Here is a 27,492-nt window from a genome sequence, read left to right on the forward strand (position 1 = left end):
CAGTGCACTGTGCCAGTGTTTTTGAATGTGCAAATCTCTCTGCTTTTTCAACAAAAAACTCCTACACACTCTTACACACACCTACACACCCTTACACACCTCCTACACAGCCTTACACACCTCCTACCCCCCCTACACACTCCTACACACCTCCTACACAACCTTACACATTCCTACACACCCTTACACACTCCCACACACCCTTACACACTCCTACACACCTCCTACACACCCTTACACACTCCTACACACCTCCTACACAGCTTTACACACCCTTACACACTCCCACACACCCTTACACACTCCTACACAGCTTTACACACCCTTACACACTCCCACACACCCTTACACACTCCTACACACCTCCTACACAGCTTTACACAGCCTTACACACCTCCTACACACCCTTACACACCTCCTACACACCCTTACACACCTCCTACACACCCTTACACACTCCTACACACCTCCTACACACTCCCACACACCCTCCTACAGACCTCCCTGTCTCGCCCACACTTTCCAGCTGAGAGCTCATGACTCTGTGTAAGCCTCAGTCAAAAGGTCAGAGTTCAGAGATGACCCTAGATAGTCCTGACCGTGAAGTCAGGGTGATAAGACAATGTCTACACTGGAGTTTTCCAGTAGACGCCAAATAGCTTTCTCTGGTGGACTGTGTCAAGGCAGCTGGCTTGGTCACGCTTCAAAACACTTTCATCGTGTCAGCACCATGGTCAAAAGACTACACAACGAAAGTCACATTCATCACAAATTGTTCCATGTTCGGTGGGAACACACCAGACCAAACATCTATTCCCTGGGACTTGGTGTGGTGCTCCTTAAGAGAGCTGTAACTCTGCTTTCATTAAGTGTGTTTCACAGCATCTTTGCCAGCCTACATGAATCAGCTGTTCTGTTAATGATCGCTCTGATAAATCCGGACTGTGTTAGCGTCTGAGCTAAAGGCTGGTGTTCCCATGACCATACTCAACTGATACATCAGAGTGCCTCAGACAGACACGACAGGACAAGTGACCACTGGGAGCAAAACTAGTATTTAACCAGCCTCTCAGCCCGGGGTCTCAGGCCCCGACCCCAGCCTCTCAGCCCGGGGTCTCAGGCCCCCAGCCTCTCAGCCTGGGGTCTCAGGCCCCCAGCCTCTCAGCCCGGGGTCTCAGGCCTCCAGCCTCTCAGCCCGGGGTCTCAGGCCCCGACCCCCAGCCTCTCAGCCCCCGGGCTCAGGCCACGCCCCCCAGCCTCTCAGCCCGGGGTCTCAGGCCCCGACCCCAGCCTCTCAGCCCGGGGTCTCAGGCCCCCAGCCTCTCAGCCTGGGGTCTCAGGCCCCCACCCCAGCCTCTCAGCCCGGGGTCTCAGGCCCCGCCCCCCAGCCTCTCAGCCCCCGGGCTCAGGCCACGCCCCCCAGCCTCTCAGCCCGGGGTCTCAGGCCCCGCCTCTCAGCCCGGGGTCTCAGGCCACGTCCCCCAGCCTCTCAGCCCGGGGTCTCAGGTCCCGCCCCCCAGCCTCTCAGCCCGGGGTCTCAGGCCCCGCCCCCCAGCCTCTCAGCCCGGGGTCTCAGGCCACGCATGTTCTACATGTTAACAGCTTCTGGGGTACAAAGGCCTCTGAGGGAGGAAGAGGTCAACGCTGGGACCTCAACTGAACTGTGGAGTGGGTTTAGGTTAGACAGGATGGAGAGAGAGACAAAGACAGAGAGAGGAGAGAGAGAGCGTCAGAGAAACAAACAGAAGACAAAGAGACAAAGAGAGAGAGGAACAAAGGATGGGATAGAGAGAAGACAGAGAATAAAAACGATTGGTGATTCAAGTTAGCTAGTAAAAAACACTCTCCCCCCTTCACACACTCACACCCCACAAACAAAGTATAAATTACAATAATCATCAGTCCTTTCACGTCTCACAATCACACAAGCTTTGAGTATCACAGCCTCCCCCCGATGACAAGTACATGTTCCATCTCCATCCTCCAACCAGTCCACACACACCAGATTCATCCACACCAGATTCATCCACACCAGATTCATCCACACCAGATTCATCCACAAATTCTCACCATATCACACCAGCCTGTCTCACCACACCAGCCTGTCTCACCACACCAGCCTGTCTCACCACACCAGCCTGTCTCACCACACCAGCATGTCTCACCACACCAGCCTGTCTCACCACACCAGCATGTCTCACCACACCAGCATGTCTCACCACACCAGCCTGTCTCACCACACCAGCCTGTCTTGCCACATCACTCCAGCCGGCCTCCATCATCAGCATTTCGGGTTCTGCCTTCCAAATATCTGAAAAGGAGATCAGTAAATCACCTGGTCTTCAGCACAACCCGGAAAGTCGTCATCCACAGAGCTTTAATCCCACAACTTGTTTTATGTTTCTCTCATTCATCACTCTCCATCTCCCGTCCTCTCTTATCTCCCCCCTCCCTCCCAGCAGATGTGCAGGGAGGGTTGTCCTGTCCAGGAGGGTGGGAGAGGAGGGGAGACTGTCAGTGTGCTCTGCTCAGTGTGTTCTAGAGGTGCTCTGCTCAGTGTGTGTTAGAGGTGGAGGGTGGGAGAGGAGGGGAGACTGTCAGTGTGCTCTGCTCAGTGTGTGTTAGAGGTGCTCTGGTCAGTGTGTGATAGAGGTGGTGCTCTGGTCAGTGTGTGTTAGAGGTGCTCTGCTCAGTGTGTGATAGAGGTGCTCTGCTCAGTGTGTGATAGAGGTGCTCTGCTCAGTGTGTGTTAGAGGTGGTGCTCTGCTCAGTGTGTGTTAGAGGTGGTGCTCTGCTCAGTGTGTGATAGAGGTGCTCTGCTCAGTGTGTGATAGAGGTGGTGCTCTGGTCAGTGTGTGATATAGGTGCTGCTCTGCTCAGTGTGTGTTAGAGGTGGTGCTCTGCTCAGTGTGTGTTAGAGGTGGTGCTCTGCTCAGTGTGTGATAGAGGTGGTGCTCTGCTCAGTGTGTGATAGAGGTGCTCTGCTCAGTGTGTGTTAGAGGTGGTGCTCTGCTCAGTGTGTGATAGAGGTGCTCTGCTCAGTGTGTGTTAGAGGTGCTCTGCTCAGTGTGTGATAGAGGTGCTCTGCTCAGTGTGTGATAGAGGTGGAGGGTGGGAGAGGAGGGGAGACTGTCAGTGTGCTCTGCTCAGTGTGTGATAGAGGTGCTCTGCTCAGTGTGTGATAGAGGTGCTCTGCTCAGTGTGTGATAGAGGTGCTCTGCTCAGTGTGTGATAGAGGTGGAGGGTGGGAGAGGAGGGGAGACTGTCAGTGTGCTCTGCTCAGTGTGTTAGAGGTGCTCTGCTCAGTGTGTGTTAGAGGTGCTCTGCTCAGTGTGTGATAGAGGTGGTGCTCTGCTCAGTGTGTGATAGAGGTGGTGCTCTGCTCAGTGTGTGTTAGAGGTGCTCTGCTCAGTGTGTGATAAAGGTGGTGCTCTGCTCAGTGTGTGATAGAGGTGGTGCTCTGCTCAGTGTGTGTTAGAGGTGCTCTGCTCAGTGTGTGTTAGAGGTGGTGCTCTGCTCAGTGTGTGATAGAGGTGGTGCTTTGCTCAGTGTGTGATAGAGGTGGTGCTCTGCTCAGTGTGTGTTAGAGGTGCTCTGCTCAGTGTGTGATAGAGGTGGTGCTCTGCTCAGTGTGTGATAGAGGTGGTGCTCTGCTCAGTGTGTTCTAGAGGTGCTCTGCTCAGTGTGTGATAGAGGTGGTGCTCTGCTCAGTGTGTGTTAGAGGTGGTGCTCTGCTCAGTGTGTGTTAGAGGTGGTGCTCTGCTCAGTGTGTGATAGAGGTGCTCTGCTCAGTGTGTGTTAGAGGTGCTCTGCTCAGTGTGTGATAGAGGTGCTCTGCTCAGTGTGTGATAGAGGTGGAGGGTGGGAGAGGAGGGGAGACTGTCAGTGTGCTCTGCTCAGTGTGTGATAGAGGTGCTCTGCTCAGTGTGTGATAGAGGTGCTCTGCTCAGTGTGTGATAGAGGTGCTCTGCTCAGTGTGTGATAGAGGTGGAGGGTGGGAGAGGAGGGGAGACTGTCAGTGTGCTCTGCTCAGTGTGTTAGAGGTGCTCTGCTCAGTGTGTGTTAGAGGTGCTCTGCTCAGTGTGTGATAGAGGTGGTGCTCTGCTCAGTGTGTGATAGAGGTGGTGCTCTGCTCAGTGTGTGTTAGAGGTGCTCTGCTCAGTGTGTGATAAAGGTGGTGCTCTGCTCAGTGTGTGATAGAGGTGGTGCTCTGCTCAGTGTGTGTTAGAGGTGCTCTGCTCAGTGTGTGTTAGAGGTGGTGCTCTGCTCAGTGTGTGATAGAGGTGGTGCTCTGCTCAGTGTGTGATAGAGGTGGTGCTCTGCTCAGTGTGTGTTAGAGGTGCTCTGCTCAGTGTGTGATAGAGGTGGTGCTCTGCTCAGTGTGTGATAGAGGTGGTGCTCTGCTAAGTGTGTTCTAGAGGTGCTCTGCTCAGTGTGTGATAGAGGTGGTGCTCTGCTCAGTGTGTGATAGAGGTGGTGCTCTGCTCAGTGTGTGATAGAGGTGGTGCTCTGCTCAGTGTGTGATAGAGGTGGTGCTCTGCTAAGTGTGTTCTAGAGGTGCTCTGCTCAGTGTGTGTTAGAGGTGGTGCTCTGCTCAGTGTGTGATAGAGGTGGTGCTCTGCTCAGTGTGTGATAGAGGTGGTGCTCTGCTCAGTGTGTGTTAGAGGTGGTGCTCTGCTCAGTGTGTGTTAGAGGTGGTGCTCTGCTCAGTGTGTGTTAGAGGTGGTGCTCTGGTCAGTGTGTGATAGAGGTGGTGCTCTGGTCAGTGTGTGATAGAGGTGGTGCTCTGGTCAGTGTGTGATAGAGGTGGTGCTCTGCTCAGTGTGTGTTAGAGGTGGTGCTCTGGTCAGTGTGTGTTAGAGGTGGTGCTCTGCTCAGTGTGTGTTAGAGGTGCTCTGCTCAGTGTGTTTTAGAGGTGCTGCTCTGGTCAGTGTGTGATAGAGGTGGTGCTCTGGTCAGTGTGTGATAGAGGTGCTGCTCTGGTCAGTGTGTGTTAGAGGTGCTCTGCTCAGTGTGTGATATAGGTGGTGCTCTGGTCAGTGTGTGATAGAGGTGGTGCTCTGGTCAGTGTGTGATATAGGTGGTGCTCTGGTCAGTGTGTGTTAGAGGTGGTGCTCTGGTCAGTGTGTGTTAGAGGTGGTGCTCTGGTCAGTGTGTGATATAGGTGGTGCTCTGGTCAGTGTGTGTTAGAGGTGATGCTCTGGTCAGTGTGTGATAGAGGTGGTGCTCTGGTCAGTGTGTGATAGAGGTGGTGCTCTGGTCAGTGTGTGATAGAGGAGGTGCTCTGGTCCAGCAACTAAACGGACGGTCCACGTCAGTGACCTGCCAAGTGTTGACACAGGCACGCGTGCACGCACACAGGAGGTGCTGAGAGGGCAGATGCAGGTCAACCGTAACATTCTCCACTGCTACCACAACACAGTCACACAGCTACATTACACAACAACAGTACACCACAACACCACCAATACTAGCATACTATTATGCTAATGTACATTACAAATACATTTTAATTGCAAACGTAAGCACCACATTCCACATATATAATCTTAAGCTTCGAGGGCTATTGTATTATAGCCAAAATGTGCATTACGTTTTCAAGGCATCAGAAGAACCCAGTAGAACCCAGTAGTTGCGACTACAGAACCCAGTAGAGCCCAGTAGGTACGACTATAGAACCCAGTAGAAGACAGTACATGAAAGAATAGGTGGGAAACACAGGAGAACAGACATCTGAAGACATTAAGCAGCTAACATCAGACAGAAACAGAGAGAGACAGAGAGAGACAGAGAGAGCGAGACTCAGAGAGAGAGAGACACAGAGAGAGAGAGACACAGAGAGAGAGAGAGAGAGAGAGAGAGAGTGAGAGAGAGAGAGAGAGAGAGAGAGAGAGAGAGAGAGAGAGAGAGAGAGAGAGAAAGGGAGAGAGGGAGAGAGATAGAGAGACAAGAGTCTGAAGGAGAAAAGAAACACAGATTATCACTCCTCAGTTCTCCATGGCCTCAACACTTCACACACACAACCAACGCTCCCTAACCCTAACACCTGCATCAGGGGCCTCCCTGCTCATCAGTAGGACTTGTGTCGCTGTGAGTTTAGACTCATTAGCACTTCAATGCTGCTGATACACGGTCCACAGAGACAAGGGAGAAGTCATAGATCACTCTAAATCACACACACATTAACACCTGCACATACACACACTGACACACATGCACATCACCACACACACACATCAACATCAAAGCTACAAGACTTTTAAGACAGTTCCCTGATCAAAGCTGCCCACTAGTTCTGACATAGGCAGGTAAAGAAGATAGCAGGGTAGGAGACAGGAGGTAGGAGACAGGAGGTAGGAGACAGGAGATATGAGACAGGAGGCAGGAGATAGGAGGCAGGAGATATGAGACAAGAGGCAGGAGATATGGTAGGACCTGGCGGGTCTCTCCTCCAGCTGCAGTGCTCCACACCAGGTCCGGTCATAGCTGTCATGATCCAAGTGGAGCCTTCTTATTTGGTTTTCGCTTATTTAGATTTCTTTACAAACCTGATGGAGAGCTCACTCCAATACCTGTGTTGATGAGATAGAGGGAGGGAAAGAGGAAGGGAGAGACAGAGGGAGGGTGAGAGGGAGAAGAAAGAGAGAGAGGGTGAAGTTCAGATAGGAAGTGAGAGTCACATGAGAAAGAAGGGTGAGGGGGTGGGGGAGGGGGTGGGTGTGGGGGAGGGCTGTGGGGGAGGGGTTGGAGCCAGAGGGAGAGACAGATAGGGGAAGGGAGGGAGAAAATACGACTTTACCTTCATTTCTTTTGCCATGTCTTCATGTGTGATGTAGTCTGTTGCTAAGGAGACCAACATTACTGTACTTTCTGTGTTTGTGTGAGGTTGTGTGGTGTGTGTGAGGTTGTATGTGTGTGAGGCTATGTGGTGTGTGTGTGAGGCTGTGTGGTGTGTGTGTGTGAGGCTGTGTGGTGTGTGTGGTTGTGTGTGTGTTTTCTCAAATAGATCTGAGCTACTCTCTACCTTTCCCTCCAGAAGGGGGGTGACACATTAATATGAGGGGTGGGAGGTCAGCAACCTCCATCTACCCAAGTACATGCAGGAGAACACTCAGGAGAACACTCAGGAGAACACTCAGGAGAACACTCTGGAGAACACTCTGGAGAACACTCTGGAGAACACTCAGGAGAACACTCTGGAGAACACTCTGGAGAACACTCAGGAGAACACTCTGGAGAACACTCAGGAGAACACTCGGGAGAACACTCAGGAGAACACTCAGGAGAACACTCAGGAGACTAAGTGTGCGAGGATAAAATCAACCTAGAAAGTGACCAGGAAGTTGAATGTTTTCTTGTATACGTATGGTAGACTGTATTCCCAGCCTTTGAAAACAGTGGGAATACGGCAAAATAGCTGTCGTGTAGCACCCTCTGCTGGCAGGACCTTAGTACTGCACCCTCCTGGATTCGTCTTCACCCTGTCTGCACATACAGTACTGGAGATTCAGATTCAATATTCTATGATTCTATATATATAAAGAAAGTGGCCTAGGATCCATTTCAATGTACCCCTCTGCTTCCTCAGATAATTCCCACACCAGCTGCCGCTGGTAGAAAGTGCGAAAAAGTAAAAAACCCTTTAAAGGGATTTTGTTCGCTAGTTGATTTAAGAAGTATGATCGCATAATCACTGAACAATACAACCTATAAAGACATGACTGGCAACACTTTAAGTCTTTCCCATCATCAACACTTGTCAAAGTAGGACATTTTTAGAACAAATGTTGTCTACAGATTATTATCAATCCAATCCAATAATTTATGTAAGAATGGAGGGCCCCATTCGGTCTAAAATAGGCCTACTCACCTGTTTGTATCATTCATTGAATTGATGATCACATTCGTTTTTTCTGTAGACATCACGACAGAAGTGTTTTTGACGGAAACAAACGACTGCAATATTTGAACTTCCATTCGTATGTTTTTTAGCATACTTTGTGCCGGAGTACAGCCAGAGCCTGTTAAAGGAGAGCCTGTCCACTCCCTATTAAGTTCCACCAGAGTTCCACTGGGAGTGATCGCGAGCGAGTGCATGCTGAATGGGAGTCTATGGTAAACGGCTTAATTTGTTTTGATTGTAGTTTTTGCATGTTCAACATGGATTATAGATCGAAAGTTGAGTACTTATGTCCTGCTGATTGGTTAGTGAACTACGACCAGAGATCCCGCTTGATGGCATCCGAAGCAGAACCAGAATGTCAGAGCATTAGCAACATTAGTAACAACATTAGCCAACCAAAACTCTTTCTAGCATGTGTATTGAGAGGGAGACTCCCCTGTCAGCTGTGTTGTCAATGCCTCGAGAGAAAAGTGGCAGTAACCAGAGCTTGCCATAAAGCAGTCTGGTCGTTCGATGTGTATGACGCCATTTTCATTTTAAAAGGCTTTTTAAGACAAAAAAGTGACTTTAAAAAAATCTAACACCCAGCAGTGTGTATTTTTTTGCCTCCTCTTTCGAATTCAACATTCAAATTACTAGACCAAAAATGATATCCTGAGAAAAGGGGAATTTGAGGGGTATCCTATGGTGGCCCTGAAGTGCAAAACACCACCCCCCCTAATATGAGTACATCCCCCCAATGAAAACACTCCCCCCGAATACGAGTCAACTCCCCCCAAATCGGATGACTTGTTCACCTCCCCCCAATACAAAAACACGCTCCCCCAAATGGAAAACGACATTACATTAACACAAAAACCCATTAAAGTTAACTCTGAACGGAAAGGGTAGGTACTACACTTTAGCGCTGATTGGATGCTGTAGGCTAACTAACAAGAATTATGAAATTGATCAACAGAAGTACAAAATGCAATAGCCTGGCAGAGTTACGTGCACCAGAACATTTATTTGGCTATCGAAGAATGTAACAAATAGTAGGCTACTATAACCAGAATTAAGGCCAGCCAACTTCCGTTTTTCAGACAGTAGGTTAGCGGTATACTTTTCGATAAAACTGACAAAAATACAGAGTGTTGATATCCCAGCCTGACAACATAGCTAGCTACATAAGTTGTTATCAACCTGGCAGGGCTCTCAAGTTTTGAAGACAGGCAAGAGTGACATCCCCACCCCACCCCCCCCGTCAGGGGGTTAAAATTAATTAATTGCTTTTTACCTGACATCTTTGAAAGGCAGCAATGATTAATGCATCCATGGCCAGGATATAATGACAAAGTATGACATGATTTTAAAAGTGACCTATCACATCGACTATGCAACAAATGTATTTAGTGCTAATAAAATTATTAAGCCTATTTGGAAAGATGTTTATATGTGTGTCGCCTGAAGGAGCTGAAGCTCCGCCTCTTCGAATTTATTGAATTTAACAACAACAGCAACACTAGATAAATCAATTGCAGATATCAGAACAGACCTACCTGGAGTGTTTTATGTGTTACTTTGTCTTTGCATCGAACCAGCTAAGTAACAGAATGCAACCGCCTAAGATCTGACGTAGATAGGTCGCTGTGACGTAGATCGGTCGGGACTTGGCTCCGTCTATACAAAACCTGAGCTGAAAACAGAACAGAAACTGTTCAACGATCTAACTCCACATTTCAGTGCGACAAAATCTTCGCGATTTGCACATGTTTTTAGGAACTAATTTCTCACGTATATTATGTACTGAGAAGCAAATCATGGAATTTGCTTTACAGGATCTTTAATGTAAAAAAACGATAAAATGATTTTAGAACATTTTTAAGTGATGTCAGAGTTGTATGTTCTATCATGGTTTGTTGTACTTTAATGATTAATAAAAAAAATATATATCTACTATACATTTTGAGCATGTTTTTGTAAGCAAAAAAAAGTATTCGCTACCCTTTGGACCCCCAGTTTTAAAACCTAGAATTGCCTATGGTTACATATACTCAATTATCTGATTGTCATCTTGCCTGCTAGTCGTTAAACTAACTCAGCTACCAGACACAGTGTAAAGTAACATATCAGCTAGGAGTCAGATGGCTGAGCGGTGAGGGAGTCGGACTAGTAATCAGAAGGTTGCCGGATCGATTCCCCGCCGTGCCAAATGACGTTGTGTCCTTGGGCAAGGCACTTCACCCTACTTGCCTCGGAGGGAATGTCCCTGTACCTACTGTAAGTCGCTCTGGATAAGAGCATCTGCTAAATGACTAAATGTAAATGTAGCTGCCAGACAGTTTTAAGTAACATGTCAGCTACCAGACACAGTGTAAAGTAACCACATCTCACCAGACAATACAATACCTGATTCCAGGTCAGTTGGTCCCAGAGGGTGCAGTAGGGCCCAGAAGGTGTGATCTGAGCACAGCTGTTCTGAGGAACAGTCCTGTTTATGTTCGCCTCACTGCATGGCTCTCCTCTGAGGGAACTCGGAAGAGATACTATTAGGATCCATATTACAGCAATGCAGTGTGTGTACCTCTGTGTGTATGTGTGTATACCTCTGTGTTAGTGTGTGTGTGTGTGTGTATACCTCTGTGTGAGTGTGTGTGTATGTACCTCTGTGTGTGTGTGTGTTCATACCCTGCAATGAATATTCTCACTGTGTGAAATCTGATATTTCAGTTTAGTCTTTACATAGTACAATGAAAAATTCAAATCAAATCAAATCAAATTTATTTGATTTGCGTGCCCTTTTTACACGCAAGCATGTCACAGAGGGCTTCACATGCGCCCATAGAACTGCCCCTCAACCAACCTAAACCCTCAAGGAAGACAAGGAAAAACTCCCAGAAAAACTCCCACCGGGAGAAAAAATGGAAGAAACCTTGGGAGGAGCAATTCAGAGAGGGATCCCCTCCTCCAGAGACGGTTGGTAAGAGAGAGGAGCAGAACACAAGCTAAACATAGTCATACAGTGTCAATGGGTTTTGAAACACCAAAATCCATTGTTCGGCTTTATAGACGTTGGATGGGACCGGGAAACTCGCTGTTGGCCGTCATGGAGACTGGATTCCGGGTGACGACCTGGTTCAGCGTTGGCAGACCGACGACCAAGCAGGTCCTGACAGCTCAAACCCCCCACACCACAGGGAATGTGTGTGGGGGGGGGGGGGGGACAGAGAGGAGAGCAGGGATTAGAGAATGGCAGGAGCAGCTAACAGTTACAGTCATAATAGAATGAGATCCCCACCGGTCAAGTGTGGACTAGTGCAGCAATTTAACAGAGCAAAAAGGGTATTTGATGCAGCCCCACACACCAAAACAACGACAGCCCCCCTCAGTTGGAACATGAAATCTGTTCCAGGGGAAAGAACTCTAAAGTAGGTTATACTTATACGAATAAGGATGAAAACAACCAGTCCCCCGTTGTCTCCAACTAGTAATAAAAACTATAACAGTAACAATATACAGCAACGGAACTATAATAATAATAATACTAACAATATACAGTAACAGGTTTACTTTATTTGTAACATCTAGCTGGGCAATGTGAACATAAGCTATAATTAAAATTTAAAAGTTACATGTGATACACACATAGGCAAGCACACACCCCAGGTTTACATAGAAAGTACACACATACTTCCCTTTAACAATCATAGAATTGACTAAACAAAAAAAATTGTATTCCCTCCCTCCCTCCTTCCCTCCTTCCTTCCTTCCTTCCTTCCTTCCTTCCTTCCTTCCTTCCTTCCTTCCTTCCTTCCTTCCTTCCTTCCTTCCTTCCTTCCTTCCTTCCTTCCTTCCTTCCTTCCTTTGAGTAGATGGTCCACTCAGTGTCTTTGTCCGCAGTCTAAATGCAGAGGGTGTCGTTTCCCTTTAAGAAGCAACGTAACACGACGCATCTGTTTCCATCAGTGGCCGAGCTCGTCTCTCCTCACGCGGCTCGCTAACGCACCTCCCGTCCCCGCCCCGGGCGCGCGAGCGAGCGAGGAACGCCGCTTCAGCGGAGTCCCTAAAGAAATAAACAGGAATCAAGGCAAAATCTGAGATCGGGCCGTTCAGAAATTAAATCGTGAGAATCGACACAGGCGGGAGTAATAGGTACGTGTTGTCTAGAGAACGCTGTTTGTTGTTAGTGAGGATATTGTAGTGCAACGAGCGCAAGGGGCTGCCTGGGACTGAATGAATGAATGGAGTGATGTAGTGATAGGAAATTCTATGTACACCGCGCAGCAGAATAACCAACGGTGTTTCGTTTATTTGGCAAACTGCGGGCTCTCAACTCGCCACTGCAAGGTACGCACCGGTGATTGTTTATGTTTAGGTGTGTTTAGTTGCTGGTCTAAGCAAAGATTCTGCGCACTGCAGTCAGAGGTTGTCCTGCCTTGTCATCTCGTGCTGCTGTGCCACGGAGAATTCCCCCGTTAGTGCGCGCGGCCTCTCCTGTGGTTGGTTCACGCGTCAGTGTCAATACGTGAATCAGCTCTTCCGTAGAATGTTTCTGAGACAATATTTCCGATCCAGTGTTTTCAGCTCCATATCTTGCGGTTAAGATCGATTTAGCGTAAGACAGCGTGAACGGTAAGACTCAGCGACACCTGCCACTCGGTAGACGGAGTCGTGACTGCTTGCCAGACAGAGCAATTTGACCTTGCAGTATTTTATTTCATGCCTCCAAATATTAACATAAGTGTTAATAAGGCGAGGAGGTTCAGGCGTTATCTGTTTGATGTGCTCGTGTTTATGTTATCGGTCTTGGCTGCGGTCCCGCGCTCATAAGCAGTTGTAACAGGCATCAATTATGGATGTATATTATTCTGGGCTTCATGCTGCATGCTAGCAGAGGGCATCCCTGTTAGGCCTACTCTGTCCTTACCAGGGTTCATATGTCTTCTCCACCACGGTCATCTAGTAACTACCTCCCTGCTGTCCTCTCCACCACGGTCATCTAGTAACCTCCTCCCTCCTGTCCTCTCCACCACGGTCATCTAGTAACCTCCTCCCTCCTGTCCTCTCCACCACGGTCATCTAGTAACGTCCCTCCTGTCCTCTCCACCACGGTCATCTAGTAACCTCCTCCCTCCTGTCCTCTCCACCACGGTCATCTAGTAACCTCCTCCCTCCTGTCCTCTCCACCACGGTCATCTAGTAACCTCCTCCCTTCTGTCCTCTCCACCACGGTCATCTAGTAACCTCCTCCCTTCTGTCCTCTCCACCACGGTCATTTAGTAACCTCCTCCCTGCTGTCCTCTCCACCACGGTCATCTAGTAACCTCCTCCCTCCTGTCCTTCCTGTCCTTGCATCACAGCGTCTCACGAGAGCCGGTCACGTTCCAGATAAGTGGCGGAATGCCTGTCTCCATAGCGACCTGGCCACTGTTTCAGCGTCGCCCTGCTGGCTTTCCATCACTGCGATGTGAGTCCACCTCTCGTCTCCTTGGTAACCTCTCCTTGGTGACGGGGTGCTTCCGTATCCGTGTAAGGATGTCATAGCGACAATAACAACTCCGTAGCTAGCTGCAGGAACCTAGTCTGATCTCTGAAACGTGATATATCCACCTGATATCCTTCCCTTAGATTGATCCTAGTTAATCTTGTGTTTGTGTGTGTGTGTGACTCAGTGGTCAGGGCCTCTGGATTTCTGACCCTGGATGATACTGATGGTGCTGTGTCAGTGTGTGCTGAGTCAAGGTCACCCCCCCCCCCCCCCCCGCCCGACCCTCCCCCCCAGGTTTATGTGCAGGAATTCAGTAGTCAGAGATGCTGGACTGATAGAGATTATTGGGGACAGCTGAAAAGGGATTTTCCTGTCTCTGTCTCTGTCTCTCTCTATCTCTATTGTATTCATCTTTGAAGCTGCTTGTGTGTGTGTGTGTGTGTGTGTGTGTGTGTGTGTGTGTGTGTGTGTGTGTGTGTGTGAGTGTGAGAGAGTGTACCTGCCTGTTTCTGAGGCAGGCTGTTGCATAAGAAGCTTTAATCTGAGTTGTGATGTTGTGTCAGGAGCAATGCTGCTTCTGCCTGTCCAGGGAGGAGAGAGAGAGGAGGAGAGAGAGAGAGGAGGAGAGAAAGGAGGAGAGAGAGGGCTGGTAGCAGAGGGAAAGAGGGAGGAGGGAGAGGGAGGGCTGTGATCTTCTAGAAGGTTCCACACACCTGAACACCTGTTCTCTGCTTTACTCCGCTCCCTGTGTGTGTTCACTTATTGTGGGATCAAAGGACTGGGATTGGCCCAGAGGATTTCAGAGTGAGAGATCTGGAAGCCCAGGTGAGCTCTGCACACTGTGGGGGCGTGGCTTGGTGTGGTGTAGAGTAGACTCCTGAGGGATGTGGCTGGTATTGATGATGTTGAGGATATGCTACTTTAGTAAGCAGTAGCATTATTAATGAGTCTTTATGAGTGTAATGTATTTGATTGAGAAGGGAGGAGAGAATGAGAGAGGGAGGAGAGAATGAGAGAGTGAGGAGAGGAGAGAGGGAGGAGGGGTTGGGAGGAGAGAAGAGAACAGAGGGGGTAGAGGAAGGAAAAGAGTGGAGGAGGAGCTTGCCTGACTGTGTCTACTGTGCACTAATTCTTGTTTGTGTGTGTGTATATATATGCTGGCGTGTGTGTAAAATTAACATGTTTGTCTGTCCAAGGCTGGTTGTCACTTAAATCCTGAATCAACAGAGAGACAGAGAGACGAATCCAGAATGTCAGCCCCTACCCCAGCCAATCGGAGGTCGGCATCTGGCTCACGCAGGTAACTTTCTTTTGCCTCTTTTCTCTCCTCTGTGGAGCGCCTGTGAGTGAGTGTGTATATGTGTGAGAGAGTGTGTGTGAGTCTGTGTGTGTGAGAGAGTGTGTGTGAGTCTGTGTGTGTGTTTCTATATTTGCCTTGCTGCTGCAGGGTGTCCGGTCCACCTGGGAGAAGTTTGCCTCAGTTTCCACATCTGCTGCACTCAATAACCACTAAACACACACACGCACACCAACACTCACCCTGTGGTATTGTGTGTGTGGTGTGCTGGATCAGATGTTAACAAGCTCACCCTTTACAGATGAACCCACGCATCATTGAGCTGGACTACACAGAGACCTCTACATTGTACTTCTCTCTCTCTGGTCGTTCTTTCTCTCTCTGGTCTTTCTCTATTTGGTCACTATCTCCCTCCTTTGGTCTCTCCTCATCTCTCTCTCCTCGGGTGTCTTCTCATCTCTACCTCCTCTGGTCTCTCCTCATCTCTCCCTCCTCTGGTCTCCCTCCTCTGGTCTCTCCTCATCTCTCCCTCCTCTGGTCTCTTCTCATCTCTCCCTCCTCTGGTCTCTCCTCATCTCTTCCTCCTCTGGTCTCTCCTCATCTCTCCCTCCTTTGGTGTCTCTCAGATTCAACCCTCTGAGGGTTCTGCAGCCGAAGCGTCGCTTGCAGCAGATGCTCTCATCCTCAGCCCCGCCCAAGCCGGCACCCGCGGCAACGGCACCAGTAAAGGCGGTGGTAACCACAGCTACCGTGACAGTTCCGGTGCCAGCGCCCCCTGCGTGAGACCTGCTATAGTTACCCCACCCCGCCCCACTCATAGACACAGCAGGAGCAGAGGCCATGCTGGCTAGCTATTTTCTGCACAACCCTACTGGTGGTTCACCCACCAGGTTCATAGAACCATGCTTGTGGTTCTATGTGTGGAACCTTGCTTGTAGATCTGTGGAACCATGCTTGTGGCTCCACGTGTGGAACCAAGCTTATGGTTCTATGTGTGAAACCTTGCTTGTAGATCTGTGGAACCATGCTTGTGGTTCCAGGTGTGGAACCTTGCTTGGGGTTCTAGCAAGGTCCCAGATCCAGAGGTTTGTGAATCTCTGTGGCTGGAGGTGTGTTAGTAGGCACATGCATTTCAGCAGATCCCAGCTGTGGATCCTCATACACAGAACCCCTGGCTCCAACACGGCTCCTCATCCACCAGCCTGGGACTAACCCCAAACTTGACCCTGGGACTAACCCTAACCCTGGGACTAACCCTGGGACTAACCCTAACCCTGGGACTAACCCTGGGACTAACCCTAACCCTGGGACTACAGAGGAGTTGGGACATTGGCATGGCAGATTAACAACCATAGGTCACTCTTAGACTCTTAGACAGTTTTTGGTCCCAGTTGTGAGGGAGCCATGCTTCTGTCCCACTTTCCTCCTCCTTTTTCTGTCTGTCCAATCACACTAAGCGTTCACTCCCTGGCCCTGCCCACAGCCCCACCCCCAGGTGATGTCACCACACACCATCAACAGACTCCTCTCACTCACTAAAGACACTCAGATCCATCCGGAAGATGGATGGTTGATTTTGATGCACGTTTCTTTTCAGGCTTGATTCTGCTGCTCCTCTCCTCTCCCTCCCCCACCCTGCCTCCCCTCCTCTCCCTCTGTCCTTTCCTCCCTCCCTTCTTCTCTCCCCCACCCTCCCTCCTCTCCCTCTCTCCCATTCTCCCACTCTTCCCTTCTTTCCTTCCCTACCTCCCTCCCTCCCTTCCTCTCTCCCTCTCCCCTCCCTCCTCCCTCTTTCCTGCTTGATACTGCTCTCTGTCATGGCTTCATCATAACCTGCCTTCACAGCAGCTGCCCCCCCTCCTCCCCATCTCAGTCACATGACAGGACATGACATCACAGGAAGGACAAAGACAAATTCTTCTGACTGTGAGATGTGTAGTGATACTGTGCTGCTGTGTAGTATATGTACTCTGGGTCTATCAAGTCTATATGATCCGTGGTTCTATACCAGGCTGTAGAACCAGGCTACAGAAGCTGTAGAACCAGGCTGTAGAACCAGGTTGTGGGTTTCTGGTAGGGCTGGGCGGTGTGGCCTAAAATGTTTATCACGGTATAATTTGTAAGCACTGACGGTATCGGTATTTATCACGATATATTAGTTATTCTTAAAATGTCATGACAATGCAACCCGCACTGCAGCGGCTAATCTACCACACTCGGAAGGATTTGGATTGGGTAACTCCAGTGTGTCACTGTCATGAATTTTGCAGCGTTTAATTGCCACGGAAGATCGACTTCTCAGTAGCCTACGCGTTCAACAGTAGCCTACGTTTATGGGATCGCAAAAAAACTGTTAAATATTTGTAGAGTTAGCTCTTAGCCTGACGTTGTCATACTCATAATTTTCGTCAGAGTCAGATATGAGTCTGATAACTCTCCGTTGGGCTGTGAGTATGGGGCGTATTTCAACCGAACTCGTAAAACAAATGCCTCTTCGCTCAATTGGATAGACCTACAACCAATCAGAGCAACGTAATATGTTGTTTGTTGAAAACAAATTCAACCCAAGCGCTCTTTGATGACGTGGTTGATTACGTTACTGTTGATCATCTGTCCATCATCATATAAAGCCCGCCCTGACAATTTCATTTGTCCGAACAGCTCCTGTTTGGGTATAGTTTTTCCGCTACCGAGCTACTCCAGACCTAACTTCCCGACCAAATTTGTTGTGGGCAGGGATAAGTTGGGCTGGCAGCAAGGCTAGTTAGCTCTAGCTATCATCAATGATTATATGGCTGAATACTCGATTCTGTTGGCCTACAATAAACATACATTTCACAATTCTAACCAACCTGGCATTGGATTTGTCAAACGTATTCTGGTAGATTCATTTTTGCGCACATGCATGGCTTTCAGGTGGTGAAAGAGATTGCTAGTGTTTCCACCTTTGGCTATCACAATTCGACGACACAACTTACAGAGTAAGCTACTGTTTGTTGGTCGATGTCGGATAACTTGAAGCCAAATCATTTCCAAACGACAGAGGCTCAATCATTTTTTTTACCAATTCTTCTTTGTCCGGCAAATCAACCCCGCTGGGCTTCTTTTCAGACATCATTAACGCTTGCTTACACTTGCCAACAAAAACAGTTTACTGAATGTTTGCTTCCTCTGGAGTTGCGCTAGCCTGTTTGTTGACTTTCATTGGCTGGCACAATGCGTGCGGCGTCCATGCTGCATGTTGTTTTTTGTAAAAGATACAAATTTGAACTAGCTCACTACGCAGTATCACTTGACTTATATTTTATACCAAACAGAAACACTTTACTAATACATTTATTAACATATCGTGATATCCATGATATGGCAAAATCCATATCATGGCACAACGCAATACCTATATTCGCGTTCATACCGGTATACCGCCCACCCCTAGTTTTTGGCTAGAATGTTTCTCCCAGGTCAGTGACTCAGCACTTTAGGAACAGGGGTATCCAGTCTAAGGTTAGCAGCTGAAGGCTGGGAGGGGCTAGCAGCTAAGGTCGTAGAGGTATATATGACATCACCTCGACTTTCTGTGACATCATCTCCACCTCACCATCTTCCTGCCCTCAACTTCCTCCTGATCCTAACGTAACTTCCTGTTGTTTCCGATTGGTCAGGTTCGACTACTGCAGGTTTATAGAGCTAGACTACGTTCCCATGGAAACGGGCTATATGGTGTCGATGCGTCCGACTAAAGGATGTGCCACCCCAAAGTCTCCTGAGCGCCACTGTCGGTCAGCAAACTCCGCCCCCTGCCCCCCCATCCCTCTGCATGTGGCCCCCACCCCCCTGGCCCCCTCTGCTAACCCCCCCCCACTCTCCCCCACAGCATGTGCCCCCCATATCCTGGCCCCCCTTGCCAACCCCCCCCTCTCCCCCCTAGCATGTGCCCCCCATATCCTGGCCACGCCCTCTTCCTGTTTCATTCTCACCCACTGGTACTCAGGACCTCTCCTTAGCATGCACACGCCCCCTCGCCATCCTCCAGTTCTGTGATTGGCTGTGTCCCACTCATCACTGCTCATCCTCTGCTGGCTCATCCCACCTCTGCAGACAGTCTCTGAGCGTGTGTGAGACCCCCACCATCACCTGTCCACCAGTGGCTGTTTCCTCCATAGAAATTCTCTGTTTCTATGCTGGCCTGTCTGACCCCACACCCTCTTCCTGGGCTGCTGCTGTGTGGCCTCTCCTGGAGGGGTTTGGTGTGTTGTGTTGTGTCTTCCAGTGTGACGTGGTGTCCTACTGTGTGTATTAGTTTACCAGCTTCGCTGCGTTCTCACTATAGTATTTGACTGACTTCAGAGTGCTTAGGGACGCGTACGACCAATCAGAGCATGGAGGCTTCAAAACTCCTCCATGGTAGCCTATCGGTACGTGGCACAGTAATACGGACCCTTCCCCCCGTGTGGACAAGTGCCTAGCAACACACTGTAATGACAACAGGTGCCTAGCAACACGCTGTAGTGACAACAGGTCCTTAACAAAATGCTGTATTGACAACAAGTTTCTAGCAACATGCTGTAATGACAACAGGTCCCTAGCAACACACTGTAATGACAACAGGTCCCTAGCAACCCACTGTAGTGACAATGCAGAGCATGTGTGTCTGGTTCCTGGTCCTGTTTAACATCCTGATGTATGCTGCCGTTACGGGGTGAATTCACAACCTTTCACCGGTTGCCCTGGGTGATAGAGTAACCATGCCCCTCCCGCCTCTTTCTTATTTTATATTGTAAATTATTTGACCACTTTATATTTTATATTTTTTATTAGTATTAGGTAGACTTGTACCTTTAGTACAGTTAGACCAGATATGTAAGTTTTAGGATTCTAATATGTTTAATGTATGCACCTTCCTGCCAAAGTAAATTCCTTGTCTGTGCAAACTTTCATGGCAAATAAAACCCTTTCTGATTCTGATTCTGATTGGAACAGGCGTACAGTGGCCCCGCCCAGCGGGAGGGATCCCTATGGCAACGCCTCCCTCAGCAGTAGCAGCAGCTCCTGCAAGGGCAGCGACTGTAGTCCCACCAAGTAAGACCCGTCAGTCTGCCTACCTGTTTACCTGTCTGTCTGTCTGTCTGTCTGTCTGTCTACCTGTTTACCTGTCTGTCTGTCTACCTGTTTACCTATCTGTCTGTCTACCTGTCTGTCTGTCTACCTGTTTACCTGTCTGTCTGTCTGTCTGTCTGTCTGTATTTCTCCCAGAACATTGTGTGTAAACTGTTTCCCCCCCCTTCCCCCAGGCGTCAGACTAAGTACACGTCATGCACAGATAACCACGGCATCCGGCCCCCCGCCCCGGAGCAGTACCTCACTCCCCTGCAGCAGAAGGAGGTGTGCATCCGACACCTGCGGGCGCGCCTCAAAGAGACCATCAACCGACTGCAGGACAGGTGGGTCACTTCCTGTCCTACAGCCGGCCACTTCCTGTCCTACAGTGGACCACTTCCTGCCCTACAGAGGGCCACTTCCGGTTCTACTGTGGACTACTTCCTGTCCTACTGCGGACCACTTCCTGTCCTACAGCGGACCACTTCCTGTCCTACAGCGGACCATTTTGAGCTGACCTGGTCATCCCCTGTCATGGATCAGAGCTGGCTCCATGTTCATAAATGATATTTGATTTAGCTTGCTCTCCACACATGTATACAGTACTAATGTAAAAGGAATGATTCTGTTGTCTTTTGTATCTGAAATTGGTGGTTATTTCCATCCAGATGAGGTTGTAACAGCGGTCTGTTCACATCAAACACCCCTTGGGTTATTTCAGCTTGTCAAGATGTTGACATGATGATAACGGCTACTGCTTGGCTGAATATATCAACTCATCAACAAGCCATGGATGAGTCCACCTCTCTGAGGGTCACATTCTGGTTGTCCTTCTAATTTCTGTTGTCTCAATTTTTCCTTTTGTCTCTCTCTCTCTCCTCCCTCTCTCATCCCTCCCTCTCTCCCCCCTCTCCTCCCTCTCTCTCTCTCTCCTCCCTCTCTCCTCCCTCCCTCTCTCTCTCTCTCTCTCTCTCTCTCTCTCTCTCTCTCTCTCTCTCAATATTGATATATATTTTTCTCTCCTCCCTCCATCTCTCTCTTCCCCCCCTTCTCTCCCTTCCCCTCTCCCTCTCTCTCTCCTCCCTACCTCTCTCCTCCCTCCCTCTCTCCTCCCTCTCTCCTCCCTCCCTCCCTCTCTCCTCCCTCCCTCTCTCCTCCCTCCCTCTCCTCCTCCCTCTCTCCTCCCTCCCTTACCTCCCTCTCTCCTCCCTCTCTCCTCCCTCTCTCCTCCCCCCAGGGACTCTGAGGTGGATGCTCTACGTGGGCAGCTCAGCCGCATGCAGGAGGACTGGCTGGAGGAGGAGTGTCACCGTGTGGAGGCCCAGCTGGCCCTGAAGGAGGCGCGGGGGGAGATCCAGCAGCTGCAGCAGGCGGTGGACACAGTGCGCTCCAGCCTGGGAGACTGCTCCTCCCACAGCCCCGCCGTCAGCACCTACCTCCAGGATATCAACACCCAGAACCACAAGTTGGAGACCCTGCTGCACAGCATGGAGCAGGCCCAGGCTGGGGCCTCCAAGCTGGGGGGGGGAAGCTGCGGTGGCGGGGGCAGCGGGCCTGGAGGTCCGGGGGAGGGGGGAGGGAGTCCTGGAGGAGGCGGTCTGGGGTCGGTTCTGTCTGGGCCGGGGGGGGCCGGGGGGTCGTGTGAGGGGGGGTCCCCCGCCCGCTCCCTGACTCGCAGCTCTACCTACACCAAGCTGAGCGACCAGGCCGAGCACATTGAGGACTTCCTGTCCAGCGACGGAGCCCAGGACAGCAGCTTCCTGTGCTGTGGCAAAGGTGGCGCCCCCTGTGGGGCAGAACTGCTGCTGGAGGCGGCCTTCTTGTCCGAGGAGACCGCCACGCTACTCTCCTCCTATGCCCAGCACCTGCCCCAGCAAGTACCCCAACACCTGCACCTGCCCCAGCAACAACCCCAACACCTGCCCCAACACCCATCCCAACACCTGCCCCAACACCTGCCCCACTCCTCCACCTGTGAGAAGCTCTGCCCTTCGGAGCACCTGGCGGCCCTGCGCTGCGGTGTGGGGGGGCTGGGGGGGGGCAGCCTGAGCCACCCCTGCCTGTCTCACCACCACCTGTACCTGCACCACCTGAGAGATGAGGCCATCCAGACCGAGAGCTGCCCTAACCCCGCCCAGGCCGGCTGCCCCTCCGATCTGGACACAGTGGCGGAGCAGCGCACCTTCCGCTCGCAGGCCTGCAGCCCCGCCTCCACCTGGCCGTCCGACGAGGAGCTGGACTCCATCACCATGACGACCCTCACCGAGCCCGTCCCGAGGCCCCCCCCCAGACAGATGTCCTCCTCGGCCTCCTGCTGGGCCGAGATACCACTGTGTGGGGGGGCGGGGGGCCCGGACAGGGGGGAGGGAGAGGGGAGGCAGGGAGAGGTGAGGGAGGGAGAGGTGGGGGAGGGAGAGGAGAGGGAGGGGGAGGGGGAGGGAGAGGGGAGGGAGGGAGAGGTGGGGGAGGGAGAGGTGGGGGAGGGAGAGGTGAGGGAGGGAGGGGAGAGGCAGGGAGAGGGGAGGGAGGGAGGGGAGAGGCAGGGAGAGGTAGGGGAAGGAGAGGGGAGGCAGGGAGAGGTGGGGGGGGGAGAGGTGGGGGAGGGAAAGGAGGTAGGAATGCAGAAGGAGGAGAAGAGGGAGGAGGAGGAGGAGGAGAGAAAACAGGGTGAGCTGGACTCTGACATTGGGGAGATAGACGGGGGAGATCTAGCGGTACTGAAGGAAAGGCAGGAGGAGGAGGGGGAAGAAGTAGTTCAGGGGGAGGAAGTGATTCAGGGGGAGGAAGTGATTCAGGAGGAGGAAGTGATTCAGGGGAGGGAAGTGATTCAGGGGGAGGATGTGATTCAGGGGGAGGAAGTGATTCAGGGGGAGGAGGCAGGAGGAGAGGAGCTACCTCACACCACCCAACCCCGAAGCTCCGCCCACCAAGAGGAAGTTACCGGTCACTCAACCGTGAGCGATGAAGAGCTGGACGCTGCCGGCCCGGTCCAGAGGAACTACTGGAGCCGTCACTTCCTGGTGGACCTGCTGGCGGTGGCAGTGCCGGTGGTGCCCACGCTGGCCTGGCTGTGCCGGGGGAGGGGAGGGGGAGAGGGGCTGCCCGTGTACCACATGGGCTCCCTGCTGAGAGGGTGCTGCAGTGTGGCGCTGCACTCGCTCCGCAGGGGCGGCGGCCTCCGGCACTACCCTGCTGGGGGCGGGAACCTGGGGGGGACACCCATCTGAGCCCTGAACCCTAGACTATGACCCCTGACCCCAAACCCTAAGCACTGAACCATGAACCCTGGCCCCAGACCCTTTACAACCTTGGGAAGCTGTGTGCCCATCCGACCCCTGAACTTTCACCCTTGAACCCTGACCCCGACCTGGCCCCTCCTCTAGCTGAAGGATTGGAAGTGGTACGAGGCACGAACAGAAGGAGCTTGGTTCTTCTTTGTCTTCAAAACTGACTCAGGATGACCTGAGTGTGTGGGTGTGTGTTTGTAGTGTGTGTGTGTGTGTGTGTGTGCGTGTAGTGTGTGTGTGTGTGGTGTGTGTGGTGTGTGTGTGGAGTGTGTGTGTAGTGTGTGTGTGTGGTGTGTGTGGTTACTTCTTTGGGGGATGTGGGGGGGTTCGACATTGTCAGTTTGTAGACGTTTCCTTTCAGCCATGTGTAAAGGCGCGGGGTCAGAGATGTGATGGACGAGAGGTCCAGCAGGGAGAACACAAGCAGCCTGAGCCCGTCAGAACAGACGCTTAACATTAAGCAGCGCTGAGTCTGTCTGATGGATTTACAGAACTGTATGGTAGACTTCTTCAGAGAATATTTTTTGTTATATTTCTTGAATATTTATGACCCATTTTGCACTATTATTCACTTTATGAAGTTAAGAAAGTACTTGAAGTAGAGGCTGTGTGGATCCAAAGCGTGTCGCGTCCACATGCTGGTGTCCTTCTTGTTTCTTGTTGTTTTCCAAATCTTTGAAGACTTGTGAGAAGATTACGGTGTTATTTGGAACTACAGTATATGACTTTAATTCCTAAATGAAGCGGATCTTTCCCAGGAGCAAGATGCTTAGCTGTTGTCCCTGTCCTCTCACCCTTTCTGATCAACATGACTGAGGTACGGCTGCTGTAGTCTGGAGGGGAGACCTCTGGAAGGTGGAGGCGTGAGGCAGGCCGATCAGGATCGTCGGAGGCCTCATTACAGGCTTGTTCTCTAGAGCGTGCTCCGCTTTGGTTGTTGTTGTTTCAAAAGAGCCATATTCTCTCTGCTGCTTGACAACAAAGGTACCCCCCCCGGGGGGTTGTCAAAAGATGTAATCAAATTAAATATATATATATGTATAGCCCTTTTTCCAAGCAATGTCACAGAGGGCTTTACATATGCTCATAGAACTGCACCTAAACCCTCACACAAGACAAGGGTCTGGTGGTCACAGGTTCAAATCCCCTGTGCTGTATGTCCCTTTGGATTTAAGCATCTGCCAAATGAATGAAAATGAACACGTGTACACAAACACACAGGTACACCCACACACGTGTTCATGCGCACACACAGTTTACAGTTTGTTATGACGATAATCCACTGGTAATAGCTCTAGGACCAGGAATGGCCACCCCTGCTTTAGGGGAAATGTAGCTGAAGGATCAAACATGTCTAAATACTTGGATGGCTTGTCATTATAAAGGACATTCTAAAGCATGCTGACCTACCATAGTCTGAGGGAGGGAGAGATGACATTGTCACTCTAACCATCGCTCAGTCACCATCGCTTTGAGAGGTCAAAGGACACCTGCAACGAGGCTGTAATGTCATGTGTGTTGGATGTCTGACATTAATGTATGTTTGTTCATAGGATTATAAAAACATGGATCATATAGAAATCTGTATATATAACAATGTGGATATCTTATAAACTCACACAAAGATGAGTATAAAAGAGGGGAACTCATTTGAAGTCTTCTTTTTGTCAGTCTTTGAATGTGTAGTATTTCATTGTTTGTTTTTCCTAAGTGTCAGATATGTATTGAGCTCTATCCAATCTCATAAGATCCTGTAATATCTATATAAGGACACATCCCCCTTCCTCAATGCAGTGTACAGGGAAGAAACAGCTGTAGATACATAGATCTGTTATCTTCATGTAGATTAACTATTTTAATGGACCTAAGTCATGTGTAGAGAACGGACAATACTGACCATGAGCACTAACCTGTCCTCACTGTCCTGTATGAAGACATGAGCACTAACCTGTCTTCACTGTCCTGTATGAAGACATGAGCACTAACCTGTCCTCACTGTCCTGTATGAAGACATGAGCACTAACTTGTCTTCACTGTCCTGTATGAAGACATGAGCACTAACCTGTCCTCACTGTCCTGTATGAAGACACGAGCACTAACCTGTCCTCACTGTCCTGTATGAAGACATGAGCACTAACCTGTCCTCACTGTCCTGTATGAAGACATGAGCACTAACTTGTCTTCACTGTCCTGTATGAAGACATGAGCACTAACCTGTCCTCACTGTCCTGTATGAAGACATGAGCGCTAACCTGTCCTCACTGTCCTGTATGAAGACATGAGCACTAACCTGTCCTCACTGTCCTGTATGAAGACATGAGCACTAACCTGTCCTCACTGTCCTGTATGAAGACATGAGCACTAACCTGTCCTCACTGTCCTGTATGAAGACATGAGCACTAACTTGTCTTCACTGTCCTGTATGAAGACATGAGCACTAACCTGTCCTCACTGTCCTGTATGAAGACATGAGCGCTAACCTGTCCTCACTGTCCTGTATGAAGACATGAGCACTAACCTGTCCTCACTGTCCTGTATGAAGACATGAGCACTAACCTGTCCTCACTGTCCTGTATGAAGACATGAGCACTAACCTGTCCTCACTGTCCTGTATGAAGACATGAGCACTAACCTGTCCTCACTGTCCCATATGAAGACATGAGCACTAACCTGTCCTCACTGTCCTGTATGAAGACATGAGCACTAACCTGTCCTCACTGTCCCATATGAAGACATGAGCACTAACCTGTCCTCACTGTCCCGTATGAAGACATGAGCACTAACCTGTCCTCACTGTCCCGTATGAAGACATGAGCACTAACCTGTCCTCACTGTCCTGTATGAAGACATGAGCACTAACCTGTCCTCACTGTCCTGTATGAAGACATGAGCACTAACCTGTCCTCACTGTCCTGTATGAAGACATGAGCACTAACTTGTCTTCACTGTCCTGTATGAAGACATGAGCACTAACCTGTCCTCACTGTCCCGTATGAAGACATGAGCACTAACCTGTCCTCACTGTCCCGTATGAAGACATGAGCACTAACCTGTCCTCACTGTCCCGTATGAAGACATGAGCACTAACCTGTCCTCACTGTCCTGTATGAAGACATGAGCACTAACCTGTCCTCACTGTCCCGTATGAAGACATGAGCACTAACCTGTCCTCACTGTCCTGTATGAAGACATGAGCACTAACCTGTCCTCACTGTCCTGTATGAAGACATGAGCACTAACCTGTCCTCACTGTCCTGTATGAAGACATGAGCACTAACCTGTCCTCACTGTCCTGTATGAAGACATGAGCACTAACCTGTCCTCACTGTCCTGTATGAAGACATGAGCACTAACCTGTCCTCACTGTCCTGTATGAAGACATGAGCACTAACCTGTCCTCACTGTCCTGGTGGGAAACAGACCCTCTGGTCTTCTTTCTCTCTGGATCTGTCATGTTCCCCTTCTCTGAACGTCACGTACCGGAAAAAACAAGGTTATGTTTGATATAAAAACACCCCAAAATACGTTTTATATGGCGAGTTGGGGTTTGTTGAACGCTTCAAAAGAAAGGAAATTCAAACCACCACCACAACCCTGACTCTACAGATGCAGAAACAAGGTGTTTCATGGTGTATGCTGTAGATCAGTAGTAGTAGTAGTAGAGCAACAGCTCTGTAGCAGGTGTAATAGCTGTGACATAAGCACAGCAACAAACTAAACTACTGGTAAAATAATCATGTGATTCAGTCCACCCAGGTTGATAATAAAGAGAGGACTGAAGTGAGACGGCCGGAGTGAGGCTATATGTTACATGAGGGATCATCTCTGCACTACTGTTCTGACTGGCCTCATCCTGTGCTACTGCACTGACCAGTGAACACCTGCAGTGAGAGTTAGAGACCAGCAGGGGGAGACAGCAGGTGACAGGTCACCAGGGAAACACAGTACTTACACTGTATTCTGGGAAATGCAGATAGACGTACAGGGTTCTACTTCTGAACCCTAAAGAAGAAAGCTTGTGAAGTTATGTGACGTATGTCCCAAAGCGCCTCAAGGGGAAGCTTTCCAAGTGTCACTATATCTGTGAGGACATTTGGGCTCACACAATGCACACACACACTGTCCTGAACTGCACACCTACACACACACTGTCCTGAACTGCACACACACACACACTGTCCTGAACTGCACACACACACACACACACTGTCCTGAACTGCACACACACACACACTGTCCTGAACTGCACACCTACACACACACTGTCCTGAACTGCACACACACACACTGTCCTGAACTGCAAACCGACACTGTTCACTTCTGATCCTGGATCTTGTATAGTATATATAGTCTATATATAATATATAGTCTATAGAGCCTATACTATATTAGTACGTTGCTTTGGATAAAATCATCTGATAAATAAAACATCTTTTTTTTC

General features: G+C 50.0%; 1 protein-coding gene across 1 annotated transcript; it reads left to right on the top strand.

Moving 5' to 3' along the window:
• The first annotated feature begins 536 nt into the window (after window positions 1-536).
• Window positions 537-22,991, top strand: LOC124476336 (syntaphilin-like). The gene is made up of 11 exons (XM_047033431.1): window positions 537-564; window positions 1,087-1,333; window positions 1,375-1,506; window positions 7,076-7,303; window positions 15,294-15,446; window positions 15,708-15,776; window positions 18,330-18,446; window positions 19,648-19,746; window positions 19,959-20,108; window positions 21,002-22,034; window positions 22,614-22,991. The coding sequence occupies exons 1-11, from the start codon at window positions 537-539 to the stop codon at window positions 22,989-22,991; spliced, it is 2,634 nt and encodes an 877-aa protein (XP_046889387.1).
• Window positions 22,992-27,492: the final 4,501 nt, after the last annotated feature.

The sequence above is a fragment of the Hypomesus transpacificus genome, chromosome 14, assembly GCF_021917145.1.
Source record: "Hypomesus transpacificus isolate Combined female chromosome 14, fHypTra1, whole genome shotgun sequence".
Taxonomy (NCBI): Eukaryota; Metazoa; Chordata; class Actinopteri; order Osmeriformes; family Osmeridae; genus Hypomesus; species Hypomesus transpacificus.